The sequence below is a fragment of the Xyrauchen texanus genome, chromosome 21 (genome assembly GCF_025860055.1).
Source record: "Xyrauchen texanus isolate HMW12.3.18 chromosome 21, RBS_HiC_50CHRs, whole genome shotgun sequence".
Lineage (NCBI taxonomy): Eukaryota > Metazoa > Chordata > Actinopteri > Cypriniformes > Catostomidae > Xyrauchen > Xyrauchen texanus.
This window is the reverse complement of record NC_068296.1, coordinates 58,930-76,017: the sequence shown is the minus strand read 5'-3', so window position 1 is coordinate 76,017 and position 17,088 is coordinate 58,930. Positions and strand designations below refer to the sequence as shown.

Genomic DNA, 17,088 nt, shown 5'->3' with positions numbered 1-17,088 from the left:
GACAACTACGCTCATTTCAGTATCGCCGTCGCCTCACAAGTGTTCAGTCGATGGACAGCGAGCTCTGACAGAGACTACTTGTGCACAGGAAAATTACGATGCCACACAGATGTGCTGTTCCTGGCTGTGGTCAAACAAAACCTCTGAATAAGCTGCCGAAAGATCCAGGCGTCAGGGAAAAATGGATGCAGTTTATTTTTGCGGACGACCCAGTCACGGCAGTGTTAACTTAAGCGTTTGTTCTGTACATTTTAAGGATGACTGTTTTGAGAACAAATCTCAATATGATGCTGGCTTTGCCAGAAAACTGTTAGCTCAAAGATAAGTCCGTGCCGACTATTCTGGGAACAACGACGACGCAAACTGTAAGTAATCTATTTTAAACTTTAAACTACTTTTTAAAGCGCAATTTCATTCATTATGAATAATCACAGTGTTTTTACTTAGTTTACTTGCATATTGTTCTGGCTGGGGGCGTCAATAATTGATACATAGGCACTGACGTTAGCCAATCATAACAGTGGGCGTTAACACTGAAGTCTTAAATGGAAAACGCCCCCAAAACAGACTGTTTGAATCAGAGGATGAGAAACAGGGTGGGAAAAGGTCATAAATCACTAGATTTTAAAAGTTTTTCTTAAAAAAAAATATATTAATACTATAATTGCACCTAAGGGAACATAATAATACAATAAAAAAACCCATGTCATGACCCCTTTAAATGAGGCATACTGTCATGTTTAGCATTTTGGTAAGGTTGATTTTTGAAAACAGGTTGATTTGAATTTATTTATTTACTTTTACATTATTTATCAACAATTGACATTGTTTGTCTTCTTCCAAATAAAGAGGAAGTAGTTTTAGGAAAGTAGGAAGACAACAACAACAACTCACAATAATGTTAATTCAACTGAAGTCCATTTATAATATCTCATATTTGCTCACTTGATCAAAAACATTGATTTGTGCATATAGAGTATATTATGTTTTTTAGGAAGCGTTCTTTATTCTCAAACGTTCAGTAAGAGTGTTTTCAACAAAGCATTTGTTCTGTGGACCTGAGGGTTCATCACACTGTGTGGATAGTTGAGGAGAGGTTTGCTCATGCTAATACTTTACTGTGATCAAAATATCCTGATTCAAAAAACATTTTTGACAGTCAGAGCTCATTCAGGCCAGCACCAAATGCTTTAATTGAACTTTCCCACCGTAGGGTTAATAATGTGCAAATCATGAACTGTGGCATTGGCAGTCATTTAGAGAGTAAAACTATCTATTCATTAGCAATCTTTACGGTTACTTGACTATCCTGAGCATTTGTCCGCAAATACAGATTTATTGTTTAAATGCAGGGAATTGATGTGCTGGTAGTTAATAAGTACTATGGCAGTGTGATACATGGAATAAACAACTGATCTCTATTCTAAACTCTAAACTATACTGTTCTTGTTTACATGTGTGAGTGTGTACTCTAACTGCCATTAGAAAACAATTCCTGTCGCTGGTATAAATTCACAGGAAAAATACCAAAATGTCATCCAAGTCCATAAAAAGACAAACACCAGTTCAGATTTCCTGTCAAACAGCTTTGTGTGGGTGCGAGTCCCAAAAGGCGACCAAAATGTTCCTCCATTGTTGTCTAACTTTATTATCACCATAGTTAAAACACAGATGATATATGATATGTAACTATTTTACTTGAAATGAATATGAAATAACCATGACAAATATACAAATTGCATTTTTCCCTGCTAAAAATACCAGAATGCAATTCCCATGATGGTCAAGGCCGGTTTCTGCTGTTAGTGATGGTGAAGCTGGAAGATCCCACCAGCACCCAAAACACAATATAATCTTGTGACCAACACTGCTGCTCAAACATACACACGTAAGTTTATGGACCAGCATATTACGGGAAAAATCGTTGCATCATTTCATCTTTAAATAAGGGAAAATCCCATATTTCATGGGATGGGTGGTAACCATAGGCCCAAGGGTAATTGGAGGGCCATTGGCTGTTGACCCTGAGAAAGCCCAGAGGTGGCATGATGAAACCCCGGAAGTGAGAGTGGGAATGCAACTGCCCTGGCACGCAGTAGAACGCCCTCGTTTCGCCAGATAATGTAAACGCGGCTAATCATCACACAAGTGCAAAAACATTCAAACAAAAATGTGCACATGGCTAAATACACACTGGTACACACACACACACACACACAAACTTCAAGTGAACACAATCAAAACTGACTCTATTTACACATTCTTGGTCTCATTGTGTGCAATACACGTGATGCAATAAAAACAATATTTAAATCATTATCTTTATCAAAATGTAATATCTTTAATGCTCATCTTTTGCCTATCCAAGATCGGAGTGATTCTAACATCCTCCAGCACAGATGGTAAACTTCTATAGATAGCTTCATTAAACAACGTGGCAGTAAATACTTTGCACTGCGGCACTTTAACACAAAGTTCCCCACATGGTGCCAGAAGGCATTAATAAAACCAAACTATGGTGACTACCATCTCATGAACAGTTACTGGAATACAACATTACCTTTGGTCGGTCTAAACTAATACTTGCACCAATGCTTCATTTCTCTCAATCCATTTCCCATTATATTTAATTTTGAGTCACATTGACCCATCTTTCCAATTCAATTAGTTTACAGGGTAAACGTTTGATCAACCTCCTCTCTGCCTTCTCACACTCAACTGCTGTTGTACACTTTCCCAGAGTCACTGTAAACCGTCCCATTGCCCGCATGTTGGAGATCATTACAGTGAAACTGTTCGGCCAAAGTCCAGACAATCCATCACTCTCCATCAGCCAGACTCCCCCCCCACCCCACACACACACAGAGAGAATGAACTAAAGACAGTGATGGAGCTGCAGGGAAGAGTTCAGGCCTTCCACTAAAGGTGTGTGGAGAAAGTGAAGTCAGGCTTCTTATAGATGAATAAAGGACAAAAATATCAGCTGTACCTCCACTTTCTTTCTTTCTCTCTCTCTCTCTCCCCCCTCCTCTCTCTCTCCCTCCCCTTCCCCCCCCTCTCCTCTCTCTCTCCTCAACTTTAAAGAGTAGTCCACTTAACAAAACATCCATCTATTCCCATTAAAGTCAGACACTTGACATTAAATTAGTTTTCTTAATGAGGGCTTCTGCAAAAGAAAAGTCCTACTTACATCACAGTATTCATCTGTTTCCAAGATGTGTTCCCCTCATTTTCAAATGATCTTGTTCAGCTTCTTCATTCATTGATCTTGATCAGAGAACAGACATAAACACGTTTGCTGTTCTCATAGAGATCTCATTACTGTATGTTGTTGTTCCAGGTTGATCCACTGAATCTAGATTCTCAACAGGACTGTAGGTGGGTGAAGGAAGATTTGGTGTTCAAGAAATGGGAATGCCTCATATCTCCATTCAGTGGGAGGAAACTCAGGAAACTGCAGCCCTGGGTGGAGGGTTGGGTACATATAAGATTGAACTGCCATTGCTATCACTACTACACCAATAGCCTCATCTCATATGTAAACAGAGCAGTGATTTGACCCGGGTGAACCTTGAGTCAGCTACGGGTAAAATCAGTAAACTGCGGTCAGGAATATAAATGGAATGGCTGAAATTAAATAGGGTGTTTCCAGAATGAGTAAATCTTTTCACAATTAAAAAGTCAGACTTAAAGAAACAATAGGTCTTATCTTTACCTCTCCTATCTTGATTTATTCATATTTCTGTCTTTTCTCTTCTGTACCATTATTTATTACCGAGTGCGTCAATGCTCCTGCCATGCGTTTGAGACTTAGATTGTGTTCTTTATAGCTTATTACAGTCACTGAGATAGCATGGCTTACACAAGTCCTTGCAACACCCCTGTCTGCCGTGTATTGTGTTCTTCACAATGGGTAAGAAAGGAATTCACCCTTCCCAGAGTCAGAACCGGAGCATTAATTTTCCCTCTTGCACAGGAAGTGTGTCATTTTAGAATGAGTTTGCCAGACATGCATGTAAACAAGCCCCAGAAGAAGTGGTACAGCAAATAATGATGCATAATCTTCACCCTCCCACTAGCATTAGCAATATTTCTAATTCTCTTGTTGTGAAAAATGCACTTTTATGGGAGTCCTAATTTTAAAATTTAAAATCAGAATATAATAAATCTAGTTTGAAATATCAGTTCATATGACAGGATCTGTACATTTAACAGAGACCCACTCAAGCAAGAATTGCAACGTTTGTAAAAAAAAAAAAACTATTTAACAATATCTTAAAATGTTGAACTGTATCACAACAATAGATGTGGTAGGACAAATATTGCACATTGATTGTCACAGCTTGCTAAAGTCACACAATAGTCACCCCAAAATTCCACCAGGTATTAAGATTCATTTTTGGTGATCTGATCACAAGTGGTCAGCTCTAAATTGAGGTGGAAACAGAGTCCAAAACTTTTTGTGATCGAATCACTGAAACCACATATGAAAAACACATGTGACCACATCGTATGTTTTAAACACTAACCCGTCCTGAATGCATCCCGGACAGCAGCGAAGGACCGCCCCCACCCGTCAATCAACTGCTGTGCTAAAACAAGAGTTTAAACTTTGCCAGTACAGCTTTAAAAGGGGGACAAACATCTGATTGTAAAGTGAATACATATACAAGCACAAGAACTTCACAGACCTTCTTCAGTGAACATCATCAACATGCAGAGACACACCAAAATAATTCTTCTAGAAACTTTCTGCTCTCGATGAACAACAACAGCTCTAATTGATGTGTATCGGGTCCCCGCTACGGTAGCAGCAACACTCACAAATGTTTACAGAACAAGCAGGAACCCGCTGTAACTTTTGTAGTATTGGTTATGTTAAGTGATAGGAAGATAAATGCTCTCAATACATATGACAAACCAGTCTAATCTGTTGCATATGATAGATGTAAATCCAACATTACTGTGGGGCCAAAAACAGATAATATCAAGATAGCACTTTAAACATCTGCTCACTAAAGAACGAGTCGTTTCCAGTCGATTACCTCATCACCACAAACAACCTGGACTTTATGTTTCTAAATGAGACTTGGTTAGATCCCAGGTGCAGTGCAACATTCCTCAATGAATCAGCCCCTCCAAACTTGGCAGAGGCTACATTTCTACAAACTCTGAAACGGTCATTTCTCTGTGCGGTCAGCAGCTCTTCTACGAGTCGTGTGAATGTCCCGATCTAACGGGGAGAGATTGAAACTGCACCGGCTGGTGCACACTCTGTCCCGGGACGCTCATCCCTCGAGCGCACACACTTAATGCAGCTAGACTATAACATGATGACTCGAGACTTATTGAATCATAATATGCAGCTTTATAATAGAAGACAGTTTTTTTTTTGTGAGTTAAGATGGACTGAAGTGAACAGAAAGGTGAGAGAGTCTTCGCCCCATTATACACCTCAACAAAATACATTTATGATTTGTTTTTGTTTTCCAATATAAATATCTAAAACTCATTTAAAACAATGTACATTTACTTTAGGAAATATACTGCAGAAGAAGAAATTGTTATCTGAGAATGTTGAATATAATATTAAAAATACAAATATTTTAAAATATCTAAAACTCCTTTAAATAAAAGATGCACTGACCTGAGCAGCAGCATATCAGATATATTTTAGAGAATAGATCTTGAATATACGTATCTTTTGTCTTTAATGCACTCGCAGAAGTCTTATATGCTGCGGTGACGAGGCAGGCGAGGAATGAGGATCTAAATATAAATTAACAAAGAATAAGCAAACGAACTCAGAATATAAAGAAAACCAAAACACAGGAAACCAAGCACAGAGCATCATTTACATTTACATTTATTTATGCATTTGGCAGACGCTTTTATCCAAAGTGACTTACAGTGCACTTATTACAGGGACAATCCCCCCCGGAGCAACCTGGAGTTAAGTGTCTTACTCAAGGACACAATGGTGGTGACTGTGGGGATCAAACCAGCAACCTTCTGAGTACCAATGTATTATACAGAGCACTTATTACAGGGACAATCCCCCCGGAGCAACCTGGAGTTAAGTGTCTTACTCAAGGACACAATGGTGGTGACTGTGGGGATCAAACCAGCAACCTTCTGAGTACCAATGTATTATACAGAGCACTTATTACAGGGACAATCCCCCCGGAGCAACCTGGAGTTAAGTGTCTTACTCAAGGACACAATGGTGGTGACTGTGGGGATCAAACCAGCAACCTTCTGAGTACCAATGTATTATACAGTGCACTTATTACAGGGACAATCCCCCCAGAGCAACCTGCAGTTAAGTGCCTTACTCAAGGACACAATGGTGGTGAATGTGGGGATCAAACCAGCAACCTTCTGATTACCAGTTATGTGCTTTAGCCCACCACACCACCACCACTGATATCAAAGCATCAACCAAACCATGCAAAACTGACAAAGGAAACAGGTCAAACAAGGGGACGAGGAACACCTGTGAAAACAATCAGGGGAAAACCAATCATAAAATGAAACTACAAAGGACTACAAAACTAACAGGAAACAGGAACTAAACACGAATTTCAACAAAGTCAAGACAAAAAACAGGGAATATGTGACTGTTGCTTCTCAAGTAAATGTTTCTTGTTTTAAGGATTTTTAGACCATTTTAAATGGAAAACAAGACAAAAAGACTTTATAACAAGAGGATTTTATTCAGTGAATTTCTTTACTGAATTAAACTTAATAAAAAAATATTCTCTTTAATTCCTTGAATGTCATTTAGAGGTATTTTTAAAAGATGATTTGACAGTAAGCACGTTTAACACAACCTTTTACATCGGGCATAAGCTGAATAATCAGTTAAGAGCGAATTATTAATTGTCAAATAATCGTTCTAATAATAATTAAATTAATTGATAATAAAAATAATCATTAGTTGCAGCCCTAATAACCAGGGTCTAAACATTTCGTTCTCTGACCATTTCTGTATTTTCCTTGACATATTGATTTCTCTGCCACTGAAGTTAATGTGTCTGTCAAAAAGAGGGACATAAATGAGAACACCAGTGTGCAATTTTTCAAGGTTATATCTTGGAAACAGAGTATATCCGCAGACTGTGTTGATGATCTCCTCGATAACTTTAAGTTAAAAATGCTATTGATGGCATTGCTCCTGTAACAGTCCGGACGATCCCTGGCAGGCGTAAAGCACCTTGGTGAAACACAACAGCAGTGAAAAACATGACATTTATAATATCTATAAAAACAGCTGTCATGATTTCAATTTGTAATTAGGCACAGCTAGACAGACCTTCTTCTCAAACATTATGAACAGCAACATCAACACCCATCACTCTTTCTGCTGCTGTAGACAGACTAACAAACCCCCCAACAATGCTCTCAACGAGTTTGCATCTTTTTCCCCCAAAGAAGATCAATGATATTAGAATGGCGATCAGCTCGTCCTCAGACAGCACCAAAAACTTCAGAAATTAGTCTGTGTCTGATTTTGAGGAAATTAATGGCAAAACGCTTGAAGAAATAGTACAATAGAACTTCAACCTGCTGTCTTGACACACTCCCCACATCATTTTTCAAAAATGTGTTTAAGGGGGCTTTCACACTTGGTTCGATTGCCTGTTCCGAACCAGAGTTCGATTGCTCCCCCCTCCCCCCGATGGACTGTGTTCACATTATATATTTGTATCCGAACCGCGGTACGCTTGCGTCATCAAGCTGCAGCTGGTGCGTAATCGTGTTGCTTGATAACCGCGAAATGAAAAGGCGTCAAAATTCAATGAATAGACTTGCTCGGTTCACATTTGTTCTTCTTTTTTTTAACCTTTGGTTTTGTTTTCAACATCAAGATACAGAAACACACTTGCGTCTGTCTGCCGCAAAAATACTGAAATCATTCAAAAGACAGCGGGCTGTCCGCCGAAGACAATTTTTGCGAAGGCAAGCAGAAATCATCTCTCTGCTTGCAGTGCGTGTGCGTCAATCCCGCTTTTCGTCAAGGTAAGTGTATACACACACACACGCACGCACGCACGCACGCATGCACGCACGAAAGTAAACCCTTTCCGCTCATTTTGAAAGTGATGCGTGTGAGACTGACGACCACATTATACGTCATCAATAGCGGTTCACTTCCGCGGTTTGGTTCGATTGCGTTCATATCAGCAGCGAACCGTACTGGAGTTCACATGAACCGTACCCCAGACCACCTTTTTAAGCGGACTCGAGTATGGTTCGCGGGTGCGCACCCCAGTTCGGAAGACAGCGTTCACATCATCCAAACAAACCGAACTCTGACGTCTTTCGAACCGGGGTGCGCACCAAAAGTGCTAGTGTGAAAGCCCCCTAACTGTCTGGAAAAAGATTTGTTAGAAATTCTGTGGTTCTGACCAGTGTAATGATCGCCAGACAGATTATTTTAAGGGGATGGAGGTCGGCTGGCACCAGGGGCGTCGGACTGGGGGGGTAAAGGGTACCGAGTACCCAGGGCCCGAGGCAGGGGGGGCCCCTTAGAAGTCAGTTTTCTATACATACACATTTGGTACGGGGGCCCAGCAAGATGGTTTGTACCCAGGGCCCAAAATTTGGTGCTACGCCCCTGGCTGGCACACCCCCATTTCAGGAGTGGTGCAAGGAGATGGGGAGGGTGGCTGCTGAGGAAGGGTCATTTAGAAGATGGGGTAACTTAGATTTGTTTGTTGGGAAATGGGGCAAATATTTGGATTTCTTGGAGGGCACTCGGGGAGGGGCTGTGGAGAGAGAAGTTTAGTTTGAAAATCTGTGTGATTATCATATGTTGTGTGTCTATAATCATACAGGGATGTTGTTGAGGGTCAGGGAGAGGTTGGGGATTGGGAGGGGTAAGAGTGGGGTTAAATGTTGATTCTGTGAATATATGTTTTCCTTTTCTTTGCTATTTATATGAAATCGATAAAAAAATGTGAATCAGAAATGAAGAGTTTCAGTTTCAGATGCCATTGTACAAATTTAGTATTCATAGTCAGCCATAAAAATACATTCAAAAGAACAAAATATACCATTAATCTCTATGTTTCGGTCTCTGAAAGTTAAATTGTGAAAGCAAATGTCCACAGGAACACACTGGTCAGTGTTGTGTTGTGAGCTGCCCAACCATTTGTGATGTCACACTGCCACCTGATGGATGTATGTGTTTTATACAAGTTATCATATACAAAGATCCTGTAAGCTCCTTACAGTAACATACATGTAAGCTTTGTGTTTTCATCTCATTTATTTTTCTGCTATGCCAGAACTTCATTTGCCAAAAATCGTGTATGTTAGAGTAGATGTATTTGTGTTAAATCCCTCAATGTTAAAATGACTTCCCTTTTCCTGCAGCATGAGCCCGCACAATTACATATTTACTGGAGACTGATAGAGGGAGTGTGTCCTTGAGTTATTTACATCATATCTATAACATCTCAAACTACAGCCAGCTACTCAAGATTATATGAATAACACCAAATAAAGTCTGCAGCTCGGACGACATCATGACAGTACTTGATCTGCCAATAAGACTGACAAATCAGCACCCGTGACATGGAGAAAGCACGGGATTCAGGGGAGTGCCAACAAGGATTTATATTTATCTTCAAAAACATTTTCATTGATTTATGAAAACCTAAAAACCTAGTTTGAGCTCCGGTGCAGTGGTTAGTGCAGGTGCTCACACAAGGTTGCAGGTGCAAATACGGCCCGAGTCATTTCACAAGTTGGGACCTTGAAAATAACAGCAATGTTCTGAAAGTATGCCACGACAGTTTCACTCTTCAGGATTCACAAATGAATGGATTAGTGTCATTGCACGATATACAGTAAACACAGTACACACTACGAGCAGTCACCCAGAGCAGTGATGGGAAAATGGACATCAGAAATGTACTAAGCCAACACTATATCCTCAGTTCCTGATTTCATGAAGGAGATTTAAGAATATTAACATTGAATTCTAAACAAGCATTTCAAGAATTAAACAGCGTGTGGAGACACAATGCTGTCAATTAGTTTCAGTACAGAATCTTTTCAAGCCCCTCAAATTTACATCATAAATGTCCTTAATCTTTGACAGCACACGAGGGATTAGGCAAAGTGTGGAAATGTATTGAGAATTCCTCCAAATCTTGGAATAAAGCCTGTTTGTGCTGAGGAAATGAACAAGTCTGCACTAGTTGTGTTAGTGTTTGCAACAGTGAAATGTGTCCTCTCAATTCCACAGCCTCGGGACAATGAATGTGCACCATTACAGATGTTCTTGAAAAATACATGTCTAATAAATACTAGATATACTCAAGATGCCATTTCAGAGGCAGAATCCAGAAACTTCTGTGAAGTCTGTGAATGGCACAAACAGCTGATGTTGACCATAAAGAGTCCAGTGTGACTGTGATTGGATGATTGCCAATATGCTGAATTTCAACCATTTTAACAACAGCAAAACACTCTGGTTATTTGAAAATTGGTTCATAGAAATTTCGTTTCAAGATTATTTAAGTGAATAGTCAGAAAACTCTTTAAATGAGGTTATTTTGATCAACAGTATTTCACTGTTAGATCTTCACTAGTGTAAATCCAGAGATCCTGTTCAACACACTGCAGGAACTTCTCAGAGAATTAGGTGAAATATAGCATTAAAAGCAGATCAGTGAGTTTTCATTGAATCGATCACATTAACACTGAGATTGACATGATTCAGAGCTTTATTGGAGATACGGTTGTTTACCGTCACGCTGCTTCGGTTTGGACTTCCTCCTGATGGCGTTTCTTCTCATGTCACTCATGTTTAATTCCAACATTGAACAGACTTCTACATGAAGCTGCAGTTAATCTTTGTGCACATGAAGACTGCTGATGTGTTATTAAAAACACTGCAGAAGTGAATCGAGACGTTTCCTTCTGTGTCTGTTCTTACAGTAATGTCCTGAGTCAGTCCTGATCGGTTTATCAGAGTTCACCGCCTGCGACATGAAACACACGAATCCGACATCTTCCCGCCGGGATGCGACTCACTAAATCCGCAATAATCCAGAGAAGCATGTTACCGTAATCACGGTCAAGTGTTCACGGGATGAGAAGCGGCTATTCATTTAGTCCATAAATAAACTGTTGGCTGTTTAGCAAAAGGGAAAGTTCACCCAAGGTGACATTATTTACTCCCCCTGTTATTTTACATTTCCTGTGGAAGACCAAACGCAAATGTAATATATATATATATATATATATATGTGTGTGTGTGTGTGTGTAACGGTGTTCAAATGTCTGTTAAATTCATGCTAAGACTGGGACATCTCGCCATTGGTTGTTGCGGCAGCACATTTGCATGTATTTAATAGGTTAAATAATGGGGTGGCGCGAGCCTCAAATCTCTCGATGTCGGTAAATTGATCTGATGATTGCTCTGTTATTAAAATGAATTATGTTCATCTGCAGACACAAGTTCGATGTTTAAGTCGCACAAGAATGTATCTGATTAATCTGTGATCATTCTGATCCTGTCAGTCGGGTCAAATGTGTAATATTTGCAGAGATAACACCAAGACTGACTATGTGTAATTAACTTATTTGTGAACTGAAAGTGTGTTTATTTCATTTTAAAGATGACTGAGCTACATTGAGCCACTGTATTTTACCAGCCTTTGGTTGCTTGTCCTAGGTCCAATAAAAGAGGAAGCCTTGAGTGACCATCCACCTGCAGTCCCAGTCACAATGGTGCCGTGACCCGGGTGGGAGTGATGTTTAGGGGGGGTGAGTATAACGGCAGCCAGCTGGTAGATAGCTGTGCAGTGTGTAAACCTCACTCTCCTGACCTCAAAGAGGTGCATTAGCAACTGACGCTAGAGGCTGTAGCCTTTAGCCTCCTTGTTAGCGCACCCGCCTCCCATGCCGGGGACACAGGTTCAAGTCCCATATGGAGCGGGTAGAACAGGAGCGTCACACACACATACATATATATATATATATATATATATATATTCTGATCACTCTTTTCAATATGATGAAGGGGAAAAGGACTCAAGGCTGAAAGCTTAATAAAATAAAAGCATCATAAAGTCCATTTGACTCATGTGGTGCATTTCAAGCCTTCTGAAGACATTCAACATGTCTGTGTAAGAAACAGACTGAAATTTGAGTAGTTATTCACGATTAACTTCCTCTCCCGTTTGCTGATGACCGCTGTGACCAGTGAATTAAACTCAAGATTCACAGATGCATCTTTCTCATTTCTAAACGTTTGGAGAATTGGATTAGCAGATTCATTGAAAAGATCTGACACAAAAGAACGATCAGTTTATTAATCTGCACACTTATTTTATACTCGCCAAGAATCGTAACATTGCTTATTTAGATGGCAAAAACTGTTGAAAAACAACACTGCTGTGTTTTATTGATAGTGGTGTGAACATAGGGACATTTCATACACACATCTCGATGTAGAACAGCACTCAGAAAATCGTTTCAATTTTTATTTCACACAAAAGTGTCCCTTCAGATTGTGCACATACAAACATCCAGCAGCATGATGTCCTAAAGTTACCCAATACATAACACTTCAGAGGCAGAAATCTACCCATATCAGTACTTAATTTAACCAGTTTTCAAACTCCTCGTCTTCTTGGGAACCATATAAAGAGTTCGACTGAATAGAAACGGAGAGAACTGGGAGTCCAGAGCGATTATGAAAGACACCATTGATCTTATATCCTTCTTCACATCATTAAATAGACTGAGCTTTGTTTCAGATTCACAATGGACACAGTTAAGCTTTGAGAAGGTTCTGATTGTATTGACCTTTCAGTCAATAAATGAGACTGAAAATGTGTTTTTGTGGTTTACTGCTTAAAAAACAACATCAATAACAAAAACTATTTGACATTTCTCATGTGCTTCTGGCACACATCACTGTATGATTGGAGGATAGACGACCAATATGATGATCGCATAGGTCAATGTTGTTGTGCTTTACACAGAGGAAATAAAGATTCAATTAAGGAATCTACCAGTGCAGTAAATAGTGCTGAAACAATTAGTCGACGTTATCAACAACACAACAATAAAAAATCTTTGACAAAAATGTTAATTGTCAAATAGTCATTTGATGTCATTTAAGAGATCACATTAAACTGTAATGATGACGTGTGAGAGCAGCGCTGCAGTTCTGACTGATGATGAAGAATTACACAGATGCACTCGAAACTTTCCAAACAGCTTCAGCTGATGCACATCACAAAGTATGATGGAATTAATATGCAAACATACAAAGTAAGTAAATACAGAAGAACTCTCATTGTGGAATAAGTGGAGTAGGAGCTCTTTACAGGAAACACCCCGACGTTACATCTTTAATGCAGTTTTAATGCATTATATCTTTATTAAAGTTCAAATAATACAGAAGCAGATCATGTAAATTACTACAAACTCCATAACGTTCATTTCTCTGTGTGGTCAGCACCTCTTCTACGAGTCGTGTGAATGTCCCGATCTAAGGGGGAGAGATTGAAACTGCACCGGCTGATGCACACTCTGTCCCGGGACGCTCATCCCTCGAGCGCACACACTTAATGCAGCTAGACTATAACATGATTGCTCGAGACTGTGTTTAAAAAAAGAAGCATTCCTCTGAGAAGCAGCATATCAGATATTCAGACTTTTAGAGAATAGATCTTGAATATAAATATATTTTGTCATTACTGAACTCGCAGAATTATAACCAACTGAAAAAATACACTTATATACAAAATACACTTATATATAAGATAAATCCTTTTAAAGAAAGTCTAAATATATTATATGTTGCTTCTCAAGTAAATGTTTCTGGTTTAAGGATTTTTTAAGTTAAAGTTGGAAAACAAGACAAAACTGGATTTTTGCAGTGAATTTCTTTACTGAATTAAACTTAATAAAAGTATTTTCACTTTAATTCAGTGAATGTCATTTAGAGATTTAAAAGATGATTTTGTCCTCTTTATTGTTAGTAAGCATGTTTAATTCAACCTTTAATTCGGGCACAAGCTGAATAATCGTATAAGAGCGAATGATTAATCATTGCAATAATAGTCGAATAGTCATTTGAATAACCGTTCGATTAATCGATTATGAAAATAATAGTTAGTTGCAGCTCTACATGTGTGCTGTTTTCAGAGAAGAATTAACCCGTGTTCAGATTTAGCAGCACACTGTGATCAAACCAGAACTCCCTCAAAGAGATTCATGAGGCGCTGATCTATCTCCACGCAAACCAAACACTCATCTGACATCAATTCAGCAATAAAAAGAGAATGCAGGTATAAATATATAATATTTGTGCATGTGATTGAAGTCATGTTAAAAAAGAAATATTCCATGTGCAATGACATTATATCAAGAAGGTGAGATTTCCAAAACGTAACGGTTTATAATTACTGTAATACAAACTTCACCTCAGGAGCGTTCATGCTTTAAACTGACAGCAGTGAGACTCGAACATGTCTTGTTGAAAACTGTATCAGAATCTGCAACCATTCAATAAAGCTCTTCTAAGATATCACACTAAAAATCAAACAAATATTAGTTGCAAAACTGATAATTAAGTTCACGCCACCATATCATAATGTAGTCCTCTGTTGATTTAATAAATACTGACTGTAACCTTTGACATTTTAAAGTGTATTTTCAAACTCATTGTAAAATACAAAAGTTAAATGTTCTGACCGCCGAGAGGCGAGTAAAAGACACCACACATAACTGTTTAAAATAAACAAACAAAAAGACAAATAAATAGATAAAATAATAAATAGATAAATAAAATAAATATAAAGCCAAAAGACCAATCTATTTGCTTTTGCACTCAACTTACTCTGGGTGGTAATGAATAATTGTTTTCACAATAAACATGAAAAAATGAGCGTGTGAAGTCAGGGAGGGTCCCTCTAGAATCCCACGAGAAGAGGAGCATGTGATTGGCTGGAGGCCTGATTGATGGGTCACTCAGTGCGGCAGGAAGTGCTTGTTCACTGACAGGAGCGAAGGGCCGAAAGGCTGAGAATGATGGTCCAGACAGTTGAAAGGGTCACATGGAAGTCTGGATCCGTCCTCGTGTGTCCGGTCCTTTTGAAGAGCTGACAACACATTACGACTGCCGACATACAGACAAACAACCAAAAGAGTAAGAGAGAGAGAGAGAGAGAAAGTCAGAATAACCATGAGTTAGTGTCAAAGGAAATCTTCATATCCTGTTTCTTTTTCAACATTTTTTATTGATTTCAAAATACACATCAAAACAACATTTAACATTAAACCCCCACTAATATCCCTCCCCCGTCACAAACCCCACCCTGACCCCCAAGGAACGCCCCTGTGGTCACATATAATAATACACACACACACACACACACACAAATAAAAAAATATAATAAACATACATAATTAAACTAAAGTTTTCTCTCCCCATCCCCTCACTAATAGTCTCCCAAAAATGCTAAATAATTACCCCATTTCCTAACAAACAAATGCCCAAACCCCAGCCTTCTACTTGCCACCTCCTCGAAAGCTGCCACTCTCCCCATCTCCGCACAACACAAGAAATGATGGAGCTTCGTCTGACTTCCATCCCCTTAAAATAATTTGTCTGCCAATCACGATACTGGTCAGAAGCCAATTTTTTATGTTTATTCCCCAAATTTATGACCACTCCATCATTCAAAATACAGAGTTTGGGGCAAAGTTAAATTTGAGTGCCCAAAATGTCACACACACAACTCTGAAACTTCAACCAAAATTCTTGGATCTTAACACACACACCCAAAATACATGGGTTGTGTCTCCATCTTCTGATTGGCTTCTTCGTCCCTGTTCTGCGGCCCTGTCAGAGGCATCAGCTTGAGCACTTAAGTGTCTTTTAATGTCTCCAGAGCCTGAGGATTTTGAATTCTTTGACATATTGTCTTCAGAGAACAGTTATGGAACAGTGTGTATCGAATCTCACCGGTTTATAACAAAAAAGTATTAAAAACTAGCAAAGCACAGAGCTAACCGTTCACACGTCCGACCCTCGCATGGTGCCACAAAACTCTCCCCATATACCGTTTCTAAATATATTAGAACAATTGTTGTGAACAATCAACAATGATATCCTGTTAAATAATTTAGAAGCTATTAACTGATTAAACGTGAACATTATTACAAACATGAACATCATCAGTGATGACAGACAAACACATGGGCACATGCTAATGCCAGCAGACTTTAAATCTGAAGAGTCATGTGTGTGCCACTAGCATAACCTAAAGGAACCGCAAAAATAATGTGTTTTTCAAACATGTTTCCTGAAAACTTCCTCCTTCCGACTTTAATTCATCGTTTCGGAGTCTGGCAGGTCATGACGCTGTTTTTATTGCACCACAGAGTCAGTTTCACACTTCAGCTTATCTATAATTACTTATTTCTGAATATTAAACTGGGATTGGAGAAAATATTTTAACATGGAAAAAAAATGGCATATATCTCCTTTAAAAGCAAAAAAATAAATACAAATAAAAGGATAACCTTTACATAGTAATAAATGTTATTTATAAACGCCTTTCAAGACTCTCAAGGTCACTTTACAGACATAATCAAGTTTACAATCAGAACAGAAAAGATACAAATCTAAAATCACAATAAAAATGTGCATAATCATAAAAATGAATACATTCATAAATAAAGGTTATTTGTAGTAAGCCGATTTAAAAAGGTGTGTTTTGAGGACAGACCTGAAAGTGGAAAGACACAATAACGGAAAAGAACGTCTGTATTTAACAACTCAGGATGAGAGGATGGTGACGGGATTATGGGCATCTAAAGTTTGCTTGACGTTGCAATGATACACCGACTGTATTCTGTGTAACAGACTAAATGTGTGATCAAGCTGAACTAAATATAACTAATTAGGACTTGAAGAAGCAGGCGAGTGTGTGACAAAGTGCACTGTTAAGAATATATTTGTCTATGTGGCAGAAAGTGTGACTCTTACATATCTAGAGAGAGAGAGAGAGAGAGAGAGAGATACAGACACAGAGAGAGAGAGAGAGATAC

General features: G+C 38.8%; 2 protein-coding genes across 3 annotated transcripts in view; both read right to left on the bottom strand.

Annotated features, from left to right (window-relative positions):
• The window catches only part of LOC127661945 (FYVE, RhoGEF and PH domain-containing protein 4-like), a 58,904-nt gene extending 47,814 nt beyond the window's left edge, over positions 1 to 11,090 (bottom strand). Inside the window, exon 1 of one of the 2 annotated variants that reach the window (XM_052152918.1) lies at positions 10,763 to 11,090. In XM_052152918.1, the coding sequence (XP_052008878.1) occupies positions 10,763 to 10,835 (73 nt within the window). In that variant the 5' untranslated portion in view covers positions 10,836 to 11,090. Of the gene's footprint in view, positions 1 to 3,190; positions 3,370 to 10,762 lie in introns of those variants that run through there. The other variant, XM_052152922.1, reaches the window with a different exon arrangement.
• Positions 11,091 to 12,495: 1,405 nt separating this feature from the next.
• The window catches only part of LOC127661944 (protein bicaudal D homolog 1-like), a 46,106-nt gene continuing 41,513 nt past the window's right edge, over positions 12,496 to 17,088 (bottom strand). The window contains exon 9 of the mRNA XM_052152917.1: positions 12,496 to 15,151. The gene's annotated coding sequence lies outside the window, so the exon portion shown is untranslated. The remainder of the gene's footprint in view (positions 15,152 to 17,088) is intronic.